The 19640-nt window shown below is 33.0% G+C and overlaps 1 protein-coding gene across 3 annotated transcripts in view; it reads left to right on the top strand.

Annotated features, from left to right (window-relative positions):
* Positions 1-17372, top strand: part of LOC150078785 ((Lyso)-N-acylphosphatidylethanolamine lipase-like) — a 60930-nt gene extending 43558 nt beyond the window's left edge. For all 3 annotated transcript variants that reach the window (XM_090382612.1, XM_090382613.1, XM_090382614.1), the window contains exons 5-7: positions 225-339; positions 5504-5690; positions 16770-17372. In XM_090382612.1, coding sequence (XP_090238738.1) covers positions 225-339; positions 5504-5690; positions 16770-17015 — 548 coding nt within the window. In that variant the 3' untranslated portion in view covers positions 17016-17372. The remainder of the gene's footprint in view (positions 1-224; positions 340-5503; positions 5691-16769) is intronic.
* The last annotated feature ends 2268 nt before the right edge of the window (positions 17373-19640 follow it).

A 19640-nucleotide genomic window follows, 5' to 3' on the forward strand; every position in this document is an offset into this window, starting at 1 on the left:
TCCTGAGAAAAATATTTCCCCCCGAAGGTGGTGGTAAATTATATGATTGCATTGGCAACATGAAAATGTGCTTGACAGTACTGTTTGAGTTATCAGTGGGATCTGTGATGTATGCAGACATCAGTCAATTTTTGTACTTGGTTAAGAAACAAGTATATTTTTTTTGGTTTAAGAAAATTATATTTTTTGAAATGTTGGTGAACAAATTGCTCTATTTCAAATAGGTCCTAGATTAGTTGAGAAATTTCGACCAGATATCAGGAGAAAATTTGAACCAGTTGTTGAAGATAGAGAGGCCATTCCTAATTACGTATATCACTGTAATGCACAGAGTCCAAGGTAAGATTTTTGTTTAATAGTAAAAACAAATAAAGGCTTTACTTTTTTCCCCGATGTATTCTGTTATTAAGGATAAAAAGGTTTTTTTAATCGCTTTCACAGATCTATCCTGCCAGAGTGCCAGGAGGTTGGTTGGATCAAAAAAATATATTTACAGCAACTCAGCCTTAGCATTTTCATAAATGTTTTACGTAAATTATTTATTTGCCAAAATAATGCAAAGTTTTAGGTTTGTAAGCTTATAACTTTGTGTAATTTGAGCTTAATAAAACATACCAGTCACTAAATAAAAGCCACGAATGTGAAATTTTAATTGGTGATTAATATTTAGTTTGGCAAAACTCTGATTACTATTGGAGCCTGGTCAGAGTTTTGCCAATAGTTGGTGATCATATAACGTCAAGAACAAAATAGAAAATTTCATTGCATCAGAATGAATGCAATACATTTTTCACTTGGAACAGCAAAAGAGTGTGCAGTAGTAGACAGTTATGACTGGCATAGGAATTTTATTTATATGGGGGGAAAAAAGGGAAGTCTACATGTAAGTAATGGAACTGTAGAAAATGTGAGGAAAATTTTAGTTCAAAGTCCCTAGAAAATCAGTATATCAAGCTAGTCATTGCCTTTTAGTACTCCAACCTACTGTTGGAAACTTATGAGAAAATAGTCGGGACATGGTATAAAAAACTTCTGATACTGAGCTCTGTTAATCAGTGTTACGCTTGTTCTTCAGATGGGAAAGGCAGCGGACTTAAGCGAGTTTGATAAAGGCCAAATTGTAATGGCCGGATGACTGGGTCTTCTGTTGCCACATGGTATGTGGCAACAGAAGGGCGACTGTGGTGCTCCAACTCACCAGTAATTGGAATGCTTGTGATGAGAGTAATGTGTCACAACACGCAGTGCATCGAACCCTGCTGAAAATGGGGCTGCGTAGCTGCAGGCTACTCAGAGTGCCCATGCTAACCATGGTTCACCGGCGACAGCACCTACAATGGGCACACGAGCATCAAAACCGGACCTTTAGTGATTGAAAGAAGGTCGTCTGGTCCGATGAATCATGTTTCCTGTTGCACCATGTGAATGGACGGATACGTGTGCGTCATTTACCTGGGGAAGTGATGGCACCTGGATGCACCATGTGACGAAAACAAGCCGATGGTGGCGGTGTCATGCCTTGGGCGATGTTCTGCTGGGATACCCTGGGTCCAGTCATCCATGTGCTGGGCACTCTGACATCTACCATCTACCTAAACATCATTGCTGACCAGGTACCCCCTTTCATGGCAATGGTCTTCCCATCTGGCGGTGCCGTCTTTCAGCAGGATAATACACCATGCCATATTGCCCGGATTGTTTGAGACTGGCTCATGGAACAAGTGGAAGACTTCCAGATATTGGCCTGGCTTCCAAATTCCCCAAACATCAATCCCATCGAGCATATGTGGTTTGTACTGGAACAGCAACTCCGATCTGTAGCGTCTCAACCACGGACCTTACAGGAGTTAAAGGATCTGCTGGTTATGTGTTGGTATAAGACACATTTAGAAATCTTGTAGCGTCCATGCCTCGCTGGGTATGAGCTGTTTTGGCTGCACTTGGAGGACCAACATCATATTAGGTAGGTGATCATAATGTGTTGCCTCATCGGTGTATATATTTGAAAGTCAGTGTGATTGGTCAGCTTAAAAGCATTTGGGAAAATTATGGTTAGTTTTCAGTTTGCAAGGTGTTTTGTCCAAAATATCTTACTATTAATATATTTTGTTAATGTTGACTTAACATTGATTATATATGATTTGTGTACAGGTAACAAACATTTTAATTTGAGAAACACCGAACACTGTTAATATTAAACTAGTGCATTTTAAAACTTCTCAAATTCAGACCTCACACTGTTTTTTCCAGATTATGCTGTGAATAAATATATATCTGGTTGCAGTTCATTGATATTCCATAATTTTTATTTTTAGTATTGGTGGGAGTTTTGTGAAATTAATGCCTTTTCAATATATGATTTTTGATGAATTATTTTTTAATTTATTTCATCATTAATTTTTCTCTGTACCTTTATTATTTGTATTTATTAGTTTATATTGTTTAATATATGAGTATACTGATTATACGACTATCATTTTAAATTTTCATTTCAGGCATACAATTATTAGGAAGGAAACTGTATGCAGATGTTATTTATAAATAAATAAAATGAAATTAAAACATTAATTATGTATGTTTTTGATTACAATACACAATTTGCTGTACATATAAAAATTATTCATATTTATATTTGTACAAACTATAATAACTTAAATCATAAGCAAAAATATACAACTATATTTTTGTATATTTTTCATAAAAAAATACATTTCATAAAAAAAAAAGATATGCAATCAAATAATGGCTGTCGGATTTATTTTCTATATTACTTGTTTTTATGTGATGTAGAAATAACAGCGATCATCGAGATAATGTAAATTAGTAATATGAGCATGTATAAGGTGCGTTCAAGTTATAAGGTATCCAAATTTATTTCTCATAAAGTACAGAAGTGACATGCCTCACTCTTCAGCATAGTCTCCTAGAAGCTGCACACATTTTTCACACCTGTTCTTCCAAGCTTTGAAGGCTGCAGCAACGTTTTCTTTGGAGGTATGTTTGGCCCACTGGTAAATGGCAGAAGCAGCTGCTGCTTATTGGCTAGGAAATCTGCCACGTTATTGTTGGGAACAACCAAAATTCACTATATGCAAGGTCAGGTGATTATGGAGGACATGGGATAACCATAGTGTTGTTTTCCTTAAAAAAATTCTACACATTTCTAGAATGATGGAGTGTAGTGTTGTCCTGATGGAAAAGAATGTGACTCGTTCTGTGTGGATGTTTTTCTGAAGTGCAGGGAGGAACTTTTTCATATGAGTTTCCTGTCACAGTAGTTCCCTTGGGTACACAATGTGTAAGGGTTATTCCATCAATATCCCAGAAAACAGCAATCATCATTTTCTCTGCACTTGCAGCAACATGGAACTTTTTGGGTGGTGGTGAATTAGGGAGCTTCCATTGGGCAGACTGACATTTCATATCTGGATTGAAGAAGTGGAATGCATGTATCGTCCACTGTGAAAATTGAGGAAAAGAAAAACCATTTACCGCAGCATCTCTAGTGAGCATTGCTTCGCACAAGTTGACATATTGTCTTTTTGTGTGCCTTCTTGATGAGTGAAGGATGCCATAATGTTTTCAGAACTAATTGGCAGTTAGACTAATAGCAATCCTGCATGGACACTTTGATTATTTTGTGAGAAATAAACTTGGAGACCTTATAACTTGAATGCACCTTGTAATGCAACTTTATTGCCACATGAACTCTCATGGCTTTGTTGCCAGTCCTTGTATAATATGTGGCAATAAAGTTCCCGGACTGGTGCAATAAAAAGAATACAAAGTGAAGAAGCTCAAAAATGGTTTTATTTTTATTTAAAGTAATCACCACCTGATTGAATGCAGTTATTACATCATTCTAAAAGTTTCTGAAAAGAGTCAGTGAAGGAATACAAGGAGATCATTTTCAGTTTGGTGATTACGTTTTTCTCTATGTCCTCAACATTCTGAAATCTCCTTTGAGGGCAGTTTTCACCTTGGGAAAGAAGTCCCCTGATGCTAAATTTGTGCTGTACAGGATGAGGCTGTACAGCACAAATTTTGCACAGACCTTCCTTTTCCCTAAATCATCATGAAGAATTTGATGAATCTTCTGCTTATTCATATCCAACTCATCAGCCATCATTCTGAGGGTCAAACGATGATTTCCCACAATTTCCCAAACTTCTTTTTTAGTTGGAAAGTGTGGTGGAAACTTGATCTTGAGGTCAGCAATGAATTATAGAGCTATTTGATACCATTTATTCACTATTGGCAAGATGCAATTTAAAATTTCTGTCAGTGATAAACATGCATTTATGCTACTGCAACAGGATCTAGAAAAGTTAGGTAGATGGGCTAAGAAGTGGAAACTGAATTTAATATTGACAAATGCAAAGTACTGCAGTAATCCAAGAGAAACGTACCAACTGTGTGGTACTACACGCAGGGAGGTAGAGAATGAAAAAGACCTGGGGGTAATTGTCCAGTCAGATATAAAGTTCTCTGAGCAGTGCAGACAGGTTACCAGAGCAGGTCATGGAGTTTTGTCAATGATATATAGGAATTTTGCTAGCAGAGACAAGGAGGTGATTATACCTTTGTATAAGGCAATGGTCAGGCCACACCTTGAGTCCTGCGTACAGGTGTGGAGGCCTCATTTTAGGAAGGATGTAGAGTTGCTAGAATGAGTGCAAGAGAAGGATGAGAGGAACAAAGGGGTTTTCTTACCAGGAGAGACTTAAATTCTGTCAATTGCAGCATCTAGAGACTAGGTGCCTGCGAGGTGATTTGATTGAGGTGTACAAGTCCTTGAATGGTTTGAGCAGGCTCAATGCTGATGGGATACTTCCACTTGCTTGAGATTAAGAACCTGAGAGGCTGTAGATTCAAACTGAGGAAAGACAGTTGTAGAATAGATGTGCGGAAGTTGATTGCTGGAACAGACTTCCATCTGTTGTTGTGGAAGTTGATAGCTTAAATAAATTTAAGGCTGAACTAGACAAACATTTGGAGTGACTGGATGGGTGAAATGGGAATGGTTTTTTTTTGGCTGATGCTGTATAAGCTTGCTTCTTGCATCAGCTAATATGCCTCAGCTAATGCATTCAGCATTTCTCAATTATAGTTAATGTTGAAGGAAAATACAACTTCATTAAAATCAATCAGTTTTAAATTATTAAAAAATATAATTACTCATTGGGAGGTCTCAGTATAGTAGTTGGAGGTTTCTTTTAATTTTTGGTAGTCTATTATCTCCTTGTTGAATGAATATTCACAATTATTAAAATATATGCATCCATATGTAGTTGAAACCTTATATTGCTGTCTTCAAAGTATCAGTAAAAGATGCACACTTTCTAAACCATGAAATATGAGAAAAAACATAAAGAAAAATATTAAAATATAAACTCCTGCAACGCTGTAGTTTATATCGTAATATTTTAATTAGTTTTATAGATACCATTTTAGTGATTTCAGAAATGCCACCAAATTTATTAAAATTTATATTTTATAATAGTGGAGAAGCTGCTTTCAAGTCCATGACAAGCCACTTTGGGTGGGCTAAATTTCCCATGGCACATCGGATTGGAGCACTTCATCAAGACATTCCAATAACATTTATTTATGGTTCACGTTCATGGGTTGATCAAAAGACTGGTTTCTTAGTGAAGGAAATGAGACCTGATTCATATGTTGATGTGAGGGTATGTTAATTTCATTGTCACTTGGCTAATATTTATTAGTTGGATATCTCATTTAATTCAGCGATAGTTGATTTGTGAAATGCTATGCTAAATTTAATGTTAAATTTAATTGATTTTATTTAATTAAATTAATTTAATTTATTAAAATTTTCATTAAATAAAATCAATTAAATTAAATTAAATGTATTCAATTATTAAATTAATTAATTTAACTTAATTTAACATTAAATGTTAAATTTAATTCCAGTTTTTTATGTTTGGTTAATTTTGATGACATCAGTTATGAAAAGAAAGAAATTAATTAATATAGTCTTTCAACAGATTTGCTTATGGTGCACAACTTCTGGTCTGTCTGCTGGCTCTATTAGAAATGTATATCCATGACTTGTTAATATAAAAATATTTCCTGCACAGAAAAAAAAACTAGTTAGTCATGCTCAGACTTTATTTACTTTTCAGAAACTCTAGGAATCAGTTGGCTTACTCTGTTCGCTCTAAATTTACTTCCAGCATAAATATACATTATTGAGTAATTGGTTGGTTGTTTGCCAAAGTACCATTGTATTGTTTAGTAAGTAACCAATGAGAACTTTATATAATGACGTATATTTGTTTTATATCAGGATTAAAGTTAAGATTGAACAGTGCATAGTAAAAATTATTACAGAAAACCATTATTAAAAATTATATCAGTGAAAGTAACAAGTGGCAGTAATAGGATTACTTCTATGAAAAGTGCAATTCCAAGAGAATTTTTTAGAGCAGGTCACTTCTGCCAAGGTTAGATTGAGTTGGGACAATATTATTTCTTAGACAAATTTATGATTATCATCCATTTGTTTTATATGCATTTTGTGTGCAGGTCACTATGATGGTATAAATTAATCCTGCTGGATGCACAGTCTTGCAGTGTTTGTATAAAAATTCTCTTGGAATTGCACTTTTCATAGAAGTAATGCTATTTCTGCCACTTGTTACTTTCACTGATATAATTTTTAATAATGGTTTTCAGTAATAATTTTCACTATACATTGTTCAATCTTAACTTTAATCCTGACATAAAACAAATATACCTCATTATATAAAGTTCTCATTGGTGACTTACTAAGCAATACAGTGGTACTCCACGCTGTTCTGCTTCCTGCTAGAACTTTGGTCCTAATCCTCTTTTTTTTTCTAATGCTTGCCTAATGCCATCAATCCACCTTCCTCTTAGTCTTTGCCTTTCAACCTAGTACCATTTATTTTTACTTTGAATATTTGTTTAGCTAATCTCTGTTATATTCTTCCTACATGTCTATACCATATTAAGCTTGCTTCACTGAACTTAAATTTGATATTTGTTACTAGGTGATTTTCTTTTTGTTTTCCCATTTGTAATATAGTCTTGTCATTTTCTTAAAACTGTCATTTCAGAAGATTAAAATTTTGATGAATTCCTTTATTTCTTACTCAGCTCTCAGTTCCGTAGCTTAAAATAAGCACCAATACAGTAAGTACTGCAAACCATTAAGATTTTATTATTATTTTTTAAATTTATTGTACTAGGCAGTCTTTGTCAAATCTTGGTTACCCCAGCCATATGTTTATAGCAACATAGATATACATTTACAAGTTTAAGATTTACAGATTTATCCTTAAAAAACACAAAAAGTTACAATCATGTCAGGTCTCAAGTCCAAATCAAGTGTCAAGGAACAAATTCTCTAGAGCATAGAAATGGATTGAGCAGTTCCTTCTTGAAGACCAATCTGAGCAGATCTTTCTTGAAGCACCAAATCCATACAGAGACATAACTATTGGAACAAGGAGCCACATACAGGAATCACATCAGGAGCTTGATACGAAGAGATGCACCAGATTACACCCAAGGAGCATAATATTTTTTATTGATCTTTTTCTTTCACAAACAGCCCTTCTAAGTACACAGTTGAGGTGAGTGATCCTGTAGGCACCTCAGGTCACAACTTGGTGATTACCTCTTCTCCAATAGAGTTCTTCTCTCATGACCATTCCCATCCTCACACTGTTTGGCATTACAAGAATGCAAAATGGGATGATCTGCGAGATTTCTCTTCTTTTTGTTGGTCAGATTACAATTTAAAATTTTCTGATGTCAACATTTGCTCATATTGCATCAGTGAAATTATTCTTGTAGGGGTGAAATCCTTTATTGCACACTCCACCTTAAAGTCTTGTCCTTTATCTAAATCTTGGCTGTTCAACATAAGAATGTTGCATATCACAATTGGCTTGTATCCAAAACTCCAGTTCATTTTTTGCCTACACCAAAGCTCGCGACAATTGTAATGCAGTTATTAATCAGTCCAAACTAGATTTTGAACAGGCTAAGAGTAGAAAACTTGCTTCTTGTCCAAATAATAGCCGACCATTCTGGTCTCTTGCCAAAGCTATTGGCCGCGGCTTTTATCCATCTCTGTTCCCACCACTGTCAAAACCAGATGATTCTATTGCCACTTCAGCCAAAAATAAAGCTGACCTGCTAGCATCCCATTTTTCTTTCAACTTGTGTATTGATGATCTTGGTAAACCACCTCTCACCATTCTCAGTACATTCCATTCAATGCCTCCTGTGGTCTTTTGTCAAAAGGAATGTCAGAAGGATCTTGTTCAGTCTTGATGGTATTTCTCCACTTGTTCTCAAAACCTGTGTTCCTGAACTTACTCCTGTTTTGTGCTGCTTATTTTCACTTTCTTATTCCAAAGGTGTTTTTCCCTTCTGCTTGGAAATTTGCTCATGCCCAGGCAAACTTTGGGCAAGAGCAAATTTCCAAGCAGAAGGAAAAACAGAGAGTGGGAATTACAAAAAAGGCTTCTGTAATTCCCACTCTCTCTTCCAAAAAAGGTAACTAATCCCTCCCATCCATTTATCGTCCCATTGCAATTTCTTCTACCCTTTCTTAAAGTAATGGAGAAATCAATAAATTGCCAACTCTTAAACTATATAAACAACTTTCATCTGATCAATGATCGCCAGTATGGATCCCATCAGTGTCGATCCATTGGTGATATTCTGGATTATGTTACTCATCTATGGACAAATTCAATGGAAAATTGTGGTGAAACTCAAGCAGTTGCTCTTGACATTTCAAAGGCTTTTGATTGTGTTTGGTGTAAAGGTCTTCTAAATAAGCTTCCATCTTATGATTTGCCAATTGTTTTTTGTAATTGGGTATCCCGTGTTCTCTCTGACCACTCACTGCGTGTAATGCTAGATGTCTGTCTGTCTTGTATCTTCTCTACTAATGCTGGCGTTCCCAAGGTTCAGTTATATCTCCCACTCTTTTCCATTTGTATATTAATGACCTTCTTCCATTGATCAGAAATCTTATCCATAGTTTTGCTGATGATAGCACATTGCACTTCACCTTCCAGTTTGAGAAACCTTGCCCTGCACAAACAGCTTCAATATTTCGAATATCTACTACCAATGCCGATCGCCAGGTAATTCTCCAGTGGAGAAAAAATAACTTAGTTCATTTCGATCCCTCTAAAACTCAGTTTGTTCGGTTTTATATTTTTCTAGAAGGATTCTTCTACCCCTGTGCTTATTTTTGATGACACTCCGATTTCTAGACAAGATCATCTATTGGGGATTACCCTGACTTCTGCTCTCTCTCTCTCTCTCTCTCTCTGTGCATAAGCTCATTATCTGCATCTAAAAAACTGGGTTTTTTCTTTTGTTCTTGGCGTTACTTTTTTTTTTCAAAACAGCTGTTCACTATTTACAAATTGCAAATCCACCCTACCGTGGATTATAGTTCCCACATCTGGGGCTATGCCCCCAAAACCTCTCTCAGGCTTTTAGATTCATTCAAAACAGGACAGTTAGGTTAATTAATGACTCATCTCTAACAGAGTCTCTCCACTCTCTGTCTCATAGACATTCTATTTCTGCTGCAGGCCTTTTCTGTAGTTACTTCCGTGGGCACTGTTCTTTTGAATTGGCTTCTGTAATTCCCGCTCTGTCTTCCAAAGCAGTCTGAACATGTGCCACAGCCAGTCAACATCCTTTTACTGTCCAACTTTAAACTTGCAGAACAAACTTTTCTTCTTCCTTGTTTATTTATTCAGCTTCCATTCTTTGGAACAACCTTCCCACACGTATTTCCTGAAAATTACAATCTATGGAAATTCAAGTGTAATATCAACAAATATCTTCTTTCATCTTCTCAACCTTCAACCCATGCACAGTACTAAGTACTATAGGTTCCATCACATCTTGTGTTTGGGGTTTTCATAAAAATAAATAAATAAATATATATATATATATATATATATATATATACACATATGAAGTTATGTAAAAGAATATAAGAAATAGAAAAAGAAAGAGTAGCAGAACAGATTAATGCCATCAAATTTATGATTGTACATTACATCTGTCTGTATATAACAATATTTTAATTAATTATAATACCAACTAGATAAATTGGACAAAAGTATTAGGGATAAAAACTATACTCATTAGCTCAAAGTGCCAAGTTTAATAAACCCAAGTTGGACTTCTTTGTTGTACCCTATAAATAAACACATATAATAAAATAAAATGAAATAGTAAAATTAAAATGATAATATAGATATATGGTTACATTGAATGGAACGTTAACAAGGGCTAGCTCCACTCAATATATCCCATCAATAATTAGCTGACGCTATCTGTTTCTGTTTCTGTTTGCCATTTGCCGGTTTTTTCTATGTTCAAATATACGGGGAATTTACTGTGAATATATAATCAAATTGGCTTAATTACTTTAATATACCTTCAATTTAGCAGAAAACTGGCAGAATAACTGCTTGCCCTACAGATAGCAGTGAAAATTAATAATAATGGAAGCGAAAAATGAATAATATATATGAGTACTAACTGTTTATTTATGTAGTGAAAGGTAGGCTTATGCCTAAAAATTAAGGCGAATATGAAGAGGATTAAGGATAGTAATAGACCTCAATCTCCCTCGAATTGCTCTAATAGATTTTGAGGTATAAAAAATTAGAGTTAGCAAGCAAAAAGCAAAAGCATAGAAACAGCATTTTATATAGATACTTGGGATTTACCTGGAGTGTAACTGCCTGACCTTTTGGTAAGGATCCTGGTATTATAGTATGTAGTGATATTTGATGTAATTAGAAGAAATTTTAGAATACCTAATGTATCATAAATCCAGTAATGATTAGAAAATTATCTGATATATTAGAAGTCTTTTCAATAAGATATTAAATCAAGTATAATAGAAAATACCTGATATATTAGAAAATATATAGATGAGATAAAAATATAGAAATATAGAAGCTCCATGGGAAATTAAAAGAATGAATCCTCATTTACTTAAATAGCAGTTGAATTAATTAATCAAAACTAGTTTTCTGTAAAAACAGAAATTAAATAAATAGAAAATGAACTATACCTTCTTGTAGTGGACTACAAAGTTAAAAGACTTTTATATTCCTAGTTTCTGCCTTTATATATCTGAAGAAAGACAACAGTGCCCTCTCACTTTTGGTTATTATCTGAACAATTAAATATTTAACTGAATTTTGGGAAAAAGAAATAATGCAAATGAAATTATTAATTGAACTTCATGAGAAAATAGTAGATTAGAAATTAAAAATTGAAAACCTAAATAAGTATTAGAAATTTTGCAAATATAAGAAAATACTGTAGGATAAGGCCAAGAAAGATAGCAGCGCTCTGTTATTATTGGTTACTTTAATACCAACTTGAATAAATAATTAAACAATTATTTCCATGGAAGATAATGGTAGAAAAATGCTGGAATTTTTACCAAAAGAAAATGTTGGCAAAATACTAGCAGAAAATAACAGTAAAAGTATATAACAGATGTGGAATGAAGAATTGTATCTATTACAGTAAACAATGGCTAATATATTTTAACTCACTTTAACAAGAAATTAGCTGGTACCCTGATGAACGAATAATGCTTAATATATCAAAAATTATCAAAAATTAATTACTGCCCCTAGAACAGATATAGGTACAACCTTTCTACAGTGTAAGCTATATGTAAAATGCACCAAGGGAAGTGCCTAATATATACCTGTGTACAAGTACTCAGAATAAACTTAGCGAGATTTAATTATATTTTAATTATGTAATTCAGTTAACTAATTTAGGGTTAATGTTTTCGTGCCATTTATTAATTGCTATATTTATAGCCCTGTTAAGATATTTTTCTATGAACTTTTCTGGGAATTCATTCCTGATCAGTTTGGCTTTTAATTCTTTTAGTGATTCTATTATACTATTGCTGTTATTGCCTATTTTTATTAATCTAAAACTCAGAAATAATAATGTTACTATGAATCCGTTTTGCAATATTGGAATGCCAATGCGTTAAGCTAATAGCTTCAAAGTTAGTCTTTACGTTTATCATATACTTTGGTATACCAGTTATTATCAACTTTATGTATATCTATATCTAGATATGTTGCAGCTGAAGTGCTATCTTTATTAGTACTTTCCAGTTGTAACTCCTGAGGATGCTGCGGTGTGATATCTTTCTAAAAGTGGGCTTCATTTATTACAATAAGATCGTCAATGTAATGATATAGTATTATGCTTTTATTTATATTCCTTTCATGATAGTGTAGGTAAAGATTTGCTACTATGCAAAAACTGCATGCCCCATAGCTATTCCTATATGCTGCTTATATATGTTACTACCATTAAAGATGTAGCAGTTAAATAGACATAAATTTATGATACCATCCCAATAGTACTGGTCACAAGGTAATATATTATGAAATTCATTATAATAGCAGTTAAAGACGTATTTCAAGTTATTATGAGATATACTTGTAAATAGGTTTTTAAAATAAAATGTGCTTATATGTTTGATGCTTTGGGTGTTATCATTTAAATAATCTATTACTGGTGCGTTGTTCATAATAATTTTTTATTCTCCTATGTTACTATAGATGATATTGAGCAGCGATTCTAGTGTTTGCATAACTTTGCATAACTATTTCTGCACGATGCAATGAATCTAAATCCTATGGGTGCTTTGTGGAATTTTGGTATCCAGTGTATATAAGGAAATTTAGTATTTGGGTTATTTAATTTTAATTTTTTGCACGTGGCCATTATTTTCTTAATGATAATACTGCTTTTAACATTCTCAATATTATATGTGGTACTATTGTTAAGTTCATTCAGTAAGTTGGAGGTATAGAATTTTTTGCATATAATACTATAATTATTGGCTTCTTTATCAATGGTGGTTGGCATTCCAATATTGCATCCTGGCTGGTTTAATCCTTTATAATTAGATTACATCTAATTATAAAGGATTAAACGGATAGTTAATGTAATCTAATTTATAATTAGATTACATTAACAGAAAAGCCCAATAAACTGGGAACTGCAAATTGTTTTTGTTTTATGGTATTGACCTGAAAAAATGTGCTCCTTCATTCATGCTATCCTGCCTCACGAAATTTCTTTTTGACCAGAAAAATTTGAGTTGGCCTACAATATCACGTGTTATCTTGTGAATACAGCAAATGGCAACATCATGCTTCCGACCAATACAACACAGTAAATGGGAACTAGAGCTCTCACACATTTGACGTTTGACATTTTTTAAGCTTCGTAAACTGCTATGTATTGCTTTGCAGGTTGCTATGTTCAACTTGGTGCTGCGTTTTACTACTGCTACTACATTCACCTAGTAGTAGTAATCGAGGCATGTAATGCAAGAAAGCAAGCTTATGTAGCATCAGCCAAAAAAAAACATTTCACATATCCATTCCCTCTAAACATTTGCCCAGTTCCTCCTTGAATTTATTTAAATTATCAATCTCCACAACAGCAGATGGAAGTTTGTTCCAGCAATCAACTACCCACCGGCTAAAGGCAAATTTCCCCATATCTATTCTATTCCTGTCCTTCCTCAATTTGAATATATGTCCCCCCCTCAAGTTTGTAATCTGAGCAAGAGGAAGAATTCCATCAGAGTTGAGCCTGCTCAACCCATTCAAGGCCTTATACACCTCAATCAAATCACCTCGCAGTCTAGTCTCCAGATGCTGCTATTTGCAGACCTTAAGCCTTTTGTAAGACACCCTTTCATTTTACTCACCAATCTTGTTGCCCTTCTCTGTACTTGCTCAAGCAGCTGTACATCCTTCCTTCCTAAAATGAGGCCTCCAGACCTGTATTCAGTCAAGGTGGCCGACCATTGCCTTATACAAAGGGATAATCACCTTCTTTTCCCTACTAGCAAAATTCCTATATATCATTGACAAGACCTCATGACCTGCTCTGGCAGCCTGTCTGCACTGCTAAGAAAATTTCTTATGTGACTGCACAATTATTCCCATGTCCTTTTCATTTTCTACCACCCTAAGTGTAGCACCACACAGTTGGTACGTTTCTCTGGGGTTACTTCTGCCCATATGCAGTACTTTGCATATGTTAATGTAAACTTCAGTTGCAACTTCTGCCCAAATGTTACTCAAGATGGAATCGCATATGAGCCAACATGAAAATCATGTTATACTTTCACCACCGTTAGATAAAGCCTAATCACTGCGTGTTTGACGTCATCATAAGTGGGCCATAAGAAGTACATAAAGCTACATCACACAGAATCGAGAAAAGTGAAAGCAAGAGTTGAATGCAAATCTATTTTATTTTCTGTGCATAATGGAAAGCTAATTTATGTTGCAAGGGACAATACGAAAAAAAAATAATAAATAAATAAAAAAATTACAATTTTGATACTTAAGTGTAATAACTTTTTTTTAATCATAACATTCTGAAAAAATGAACAACACATTTTATAGTTAACTATTTTATTACATTTTGAATGTTTTACATGTAATTTGTAATCCAACTGATATATACATTTATTCATTAAATCTAATAATTTGATTACTATAAATGAACAGAAATCATTTTTCAAGTTTCAGTGTTTGAAGTTTGTGTTGCTTTTAATACATTTTTTTATTTTTATAAAAATTGTTGAGAAAAATATTGATAATGGATTAATTAGCAAATTTAAAATTATTTCTCCAAAATAACCATTTTTGCAAACATCATTCAAAGAAAATCAATCAGTAATCAATATAAGGTTTCAGATGAATTTCATCGATCATTAAACAAATTTTGCATTCTGGAGAATTTAAAAAGGCAATTTCTGTTTAGCATACATCATAAAATCTCTTGCTGGTCATCTGAAGAATGCTGCAGAAATTTGTAGGCATGTGGAGATATCAAAAACATTAAAGATGAAAATATTAATACTTCGGTGAAATACCTGTGTGCATTCTTTTCACATCCTTACAAATGTAATTGTTCACATATGAATGAGGCTCTATCGCTATTAATGTCTCCTGAAATTGAATTCAGTAAACTACAAGTAGTATTTAAAACAAAAATATTAACATCGATGATGTTGGCAATTATTGGTATCTGTTCTAAGGTGTTAGTAATCTCATTGAAACTATTCAACTTCATAGGAAGTTCCACTGACTTTGGCTTGCTTAAATTATTAATTTCAGCACTCTGTACAAATACTGACATCAAATCTTTACTAATCACAACTGAATAAGCAATGGAAGGTGCTTCTGAAATATTAAATATAAAAACACAATACAGTTATTTTTTGAAATAACTTGTCAGCATTCAGGCACTCGCTAGTTGTGGGATCGTATGAAATTCTCAAACTTTTTCATAATCATATTTACTCTTAATACTGTTTTCCAGGGTCTTCTCAAAGTTTTTTTTCCTTGTAATCTCCATTTCTTCTTTTCGGGACTGTCTCTTGTAAATTTCTGTGATGACAAATAACTTGGACAGTTTGGATATTGTGATGGGACAGCTTTATGAATTAATTTTGGATGCTTGAAATCTACGGTGATTCTCTTATTTTTCCCATCAAATTTAGATGTCTGTCTAACTATCTGGGTTGGCTTGAAATGAAATCTCACATACCTATAACAATATGAAACATATAAACAAAATGTTATGCTCTCTTCTGAATTTCATTTTACTTGTTATTAGCATCTCATAGACTACTGCTATTAGGTTTTACAACTAAGGATACTTCAGTCAGCATACACTGGCCTATAGTTTATGAAAGGTTGCATTTAATTACACTTCATGTATTTACCTACACAAAGTTTCAATAAATAAAATTAACATTACGTATCTTACAGATATTGGAATTTTTTGATTTCTTAAACAAGCATGTACTTTTCTTCAGGGTATACAATACATTTTATATTTTTATATAAAAATATTTCATTTATATATAAATGAAACCACAAAAGCCGAAATTCTGACAATAGTATATCTGTTTCATTTCCGTATGATAGCTAATTGTGTGATTAGATAAATGTATATACTATCATTTCATTACTGTTAAAATACCACTATTTAAGATAATTATTATTAATGTATCACAAACTTATTTTAGCAAACTTACCTTTTGCATGCTCAAATCTGTAGCTTTCCCAACCATTTGTTAGTTAAAACAGTATCCTTCAATGGAAAGCCAAAGACGTGTACTTTCAGACCACCTTTATAATTTCCACGGCATCCAGAAACGTAACATTTTCCAGGTATTATTAACAATTTCAAAGAACATTTATGAGATGAAATATCACAAACACAAAAGTTATCGTGTTTAAAATATTCACAACAGTACAAATAACATGAACAAAAGCACTACCACCACCATTACTACCACTAATAGTAAAAAAAACTTAAATTAAGTTCTTCACCTTTTATTAACCCATCGGCCCACTTAGTACAACGGATTAGCGCACTGATGATGTAGTGATAAGGCATTATCTAATGGTGATGACGGTTATACTTATATTGTTCCTTAATACATCAGTCACATTGTGAAAATACGTGTTATAGCAGAACTGACTACTTATATTCTTTCTTGTGCCTCACTGAAAAAACGAATGATAATTTTGTGATTTTTTTTTTATTATATATATTTAATTATATGTTTATCTGAATGTTATAATATTAAGATTATTTTGTTATTTGTTATTTTTTTCATATCAATTTTGATTTTTTAGGTTATTCAAGGAGCAGGCCATCATGTTTATGCAGATATGCCTGATGAGTTTAATATCCTTGTACAAAAAATTTGTGAAAAAGAAGATTCTGGAAATTTGAAACTTAGTTTATCAGATCCATCAATAATAAATAGTAGTGAACAAATAGATAAACTTTCCTCTGAAATGTCAGACAAACTGCGCAACAGTTTAAATGAACCTGTTGAAGTTGCTGGAGGCCCTGTATTTTTCAGCACTAATTCTTAAATTAGGTATACAAATAAGCATTGTTTCTATTTATTATGTTGATAAATTCTATTTTCTATATTAAAATAATGCTCTTTATCTTATGATAATTATTAAAATAGATGGTTGAAGTAATATTTGTTGGAAACTCAGGGCAGCACTTAATTTTTGCCATGTTTTTGTGATTGTTCAACTTATTCAGAGAGATTTATTTTCTACTTTATTAAAAAAATATCATCTTTAGACTTTTTCTTAAACATGGATAATTATGAAAGTACATGAGTGATATTTTTGATATTCTGCTGTTTTAGATTCCAGTATTTGTTATTATATCGTGTCAGTTTATTTTATTTGATTACCAAAGATCTTTTAAAAATTCCCAAGAATATTATCATATAATGTTAATGGTTTTTTTTATTTTTTTTTTTTTGTTACTTATTATTTTATTTATTTTTTTTTGTTCTTAGTGATGTGTTTGTATTTCCAGGGTTGACCAGAAAATGATAGTAATAATCTAAAAATTTATCAAAATAAAGTTCATCTATGAAAAGCAGTGATTAGAAATTATAAAAGTTTTTGTGCATTATTTAGTTCTTTGATAGGCTGAGTCTTCTAGAAGCTCTTTTCACTGCTTTTCAAGCTGGAATAAAACCAGCTTGAAGACACGAATATTCAAGTATTAATTCAGCTTTTGATTATTATATTAAATACTTATCCACTCAGTTATCTCTGTCACATCATACTGTGAATGATGTGCAGCAGATGATAATTGGGTTTTTAATTACTCTCTTTTCTTTGTAGCTGAACAAAGATGATTAGATACATAAATCTGGTGAATCCTGGAAAATGTTGTGATCACCTGATTATCACTTTTAACAGTTGTTATGGAAAAAATGTGTTATGTACATGTCAAGGGGTAGTTTTATCTGCCAAAAACTAGGTTTTTAATCTTTCTTGTGTGAGATTATCTTGCTCTAGTTCTTGTAGTTTAAGTGTGATGGCCTGAATTGTTATTTGTAAGAACAAAGCATGCAGTGTGTGCTCTTATGCCATAAAAAGATTTCTTGTTGGTTTAGAATGTTTGTTAGTTAAATAACACTACTTGCTGTTATAGATGAAGAACATTATTCTGGGATAGAAAAATTTTGCATTGGGGCTAACCTATTTTTCATCTATCTTGTTCCACCTGTCGAATGAGATAGATGAAAAATAAGATGAGATAGATTAGTTGAAATAAAATGAGATAGATGAGTCTTATAAAGAATATATCATCTGCATGCTGAGCATGCAAATGTTTTTCATTTGTTTTGTCACAAATAGTCCATGGGTATAACATGCAGAACAGTTTTTTCAGCTGTGGACATAAATTTTTTGATCATGTAGGGATATCCTGTATAAGTTAACACCATAAACCACATTTAAGTAAATATCTATCCAACAATTTAACAGTTTTCACTTTTGTACGATCTGTGCTATGTTTAATCTGTAGTGTTTCACTATAGTGTTTTAGAATTATTCCATGTGAATTATATTACATAAAACTTTACTTTTCAGTGTAACTGGCAGAGGAAAATTAAAAATAAAAAAAAAAGGAATAAAGCTTCCATGATATTAAAAAAAAAAAAAAAAAAAACGTATAAAGTTTTTTTAGCTGAAGTGTTGTCTTTGACACATTTTTATATAATACAGAATTTCTCTGTGTAGTCTAAGATACAAAAATCATAGGAAAAAATTTATTATACTGATAAGGGTATTGAGGATATTGTTAATTTATTTTAGTGAAAATATTTTAGCGGTATTATTATACTGAAAGTGATAATTATGATAAAAATTATAAGATTTGTGAATTTAACATTCTTTCCTACTGTCACTTGAAATCTTATTGATCATACTGTGTTCTTTTGTCAGTAAGAAAATTAAATATCAGTATATATATGTGTACAGGGTGGCCATAATTTAAGAATGCCTATTCAGAGCTCTCTGTAGCTCTAAGTAATAAGTGGGATGCCACTAAAATTAGTAAGTAAACTATTCAAGACATGGGAAGAAGAATCCTGTGAAAAAAAAAAAAAAAAAAGTTCCAAAATCTGCCAATAGGGGATAATATGGCACTGTACAAGAGGAAAGACATGACAAAGTACCAACAAATAAATAACTAAGACAAACCTTAATGAAATTACAAGTTTTTATTTGTGCTCTTTGCAAAAAAAACAGAAAGAAACAACTAAACTGCCAGTGGAAATGGTAATCACAGCTCCAAACTCACTCACAGTTTACTTTCGATGGTCGATGATGTCGCTAATAGTGGAGTTGGTTTTTGATGTGATTACCATTGTTCTGGACCAGAAATTGCATTCGATGCACAGTGTGCTCCACTGTGGAATGCAACATCTCTGGAGTAATGTTCTGCACATGTTGTGTTTCATTGCCCTTTAAGACAGCCAGGTTTGGGACACTTCCTTGGTAGACATTGGCCTTGAGGTGACCCCACAGTCAAAAATCACACTGTGTATGGTCAGGTGAATGTGGTGGCCATGCAATGCGAAACAAATGACTAATGACTCTTTTTGCAGTAAAGTGATGCCGGAGAAGCTGCTGTACTGGTCATGCGATGTGAAGAGGAGCCCCATCTTGCATAAAAATTGT

The sequence above is a fragment of the Mastigoproctus giganteus genome, chromosome 10, assembly GCF_048544385.1.
Source record: "Mastigoproctus giganteus isolate SK-2022 chromosome 10, ASM4854438v1, whole genome shotgun sequence".
Taxonomy (NCBI): Eukaryota; Metazoa; Arthropoda; class Arachnida; order Uropygi; family Thelyphonidae; genus Mastigoproctus; species Mastigoproctus giganteus.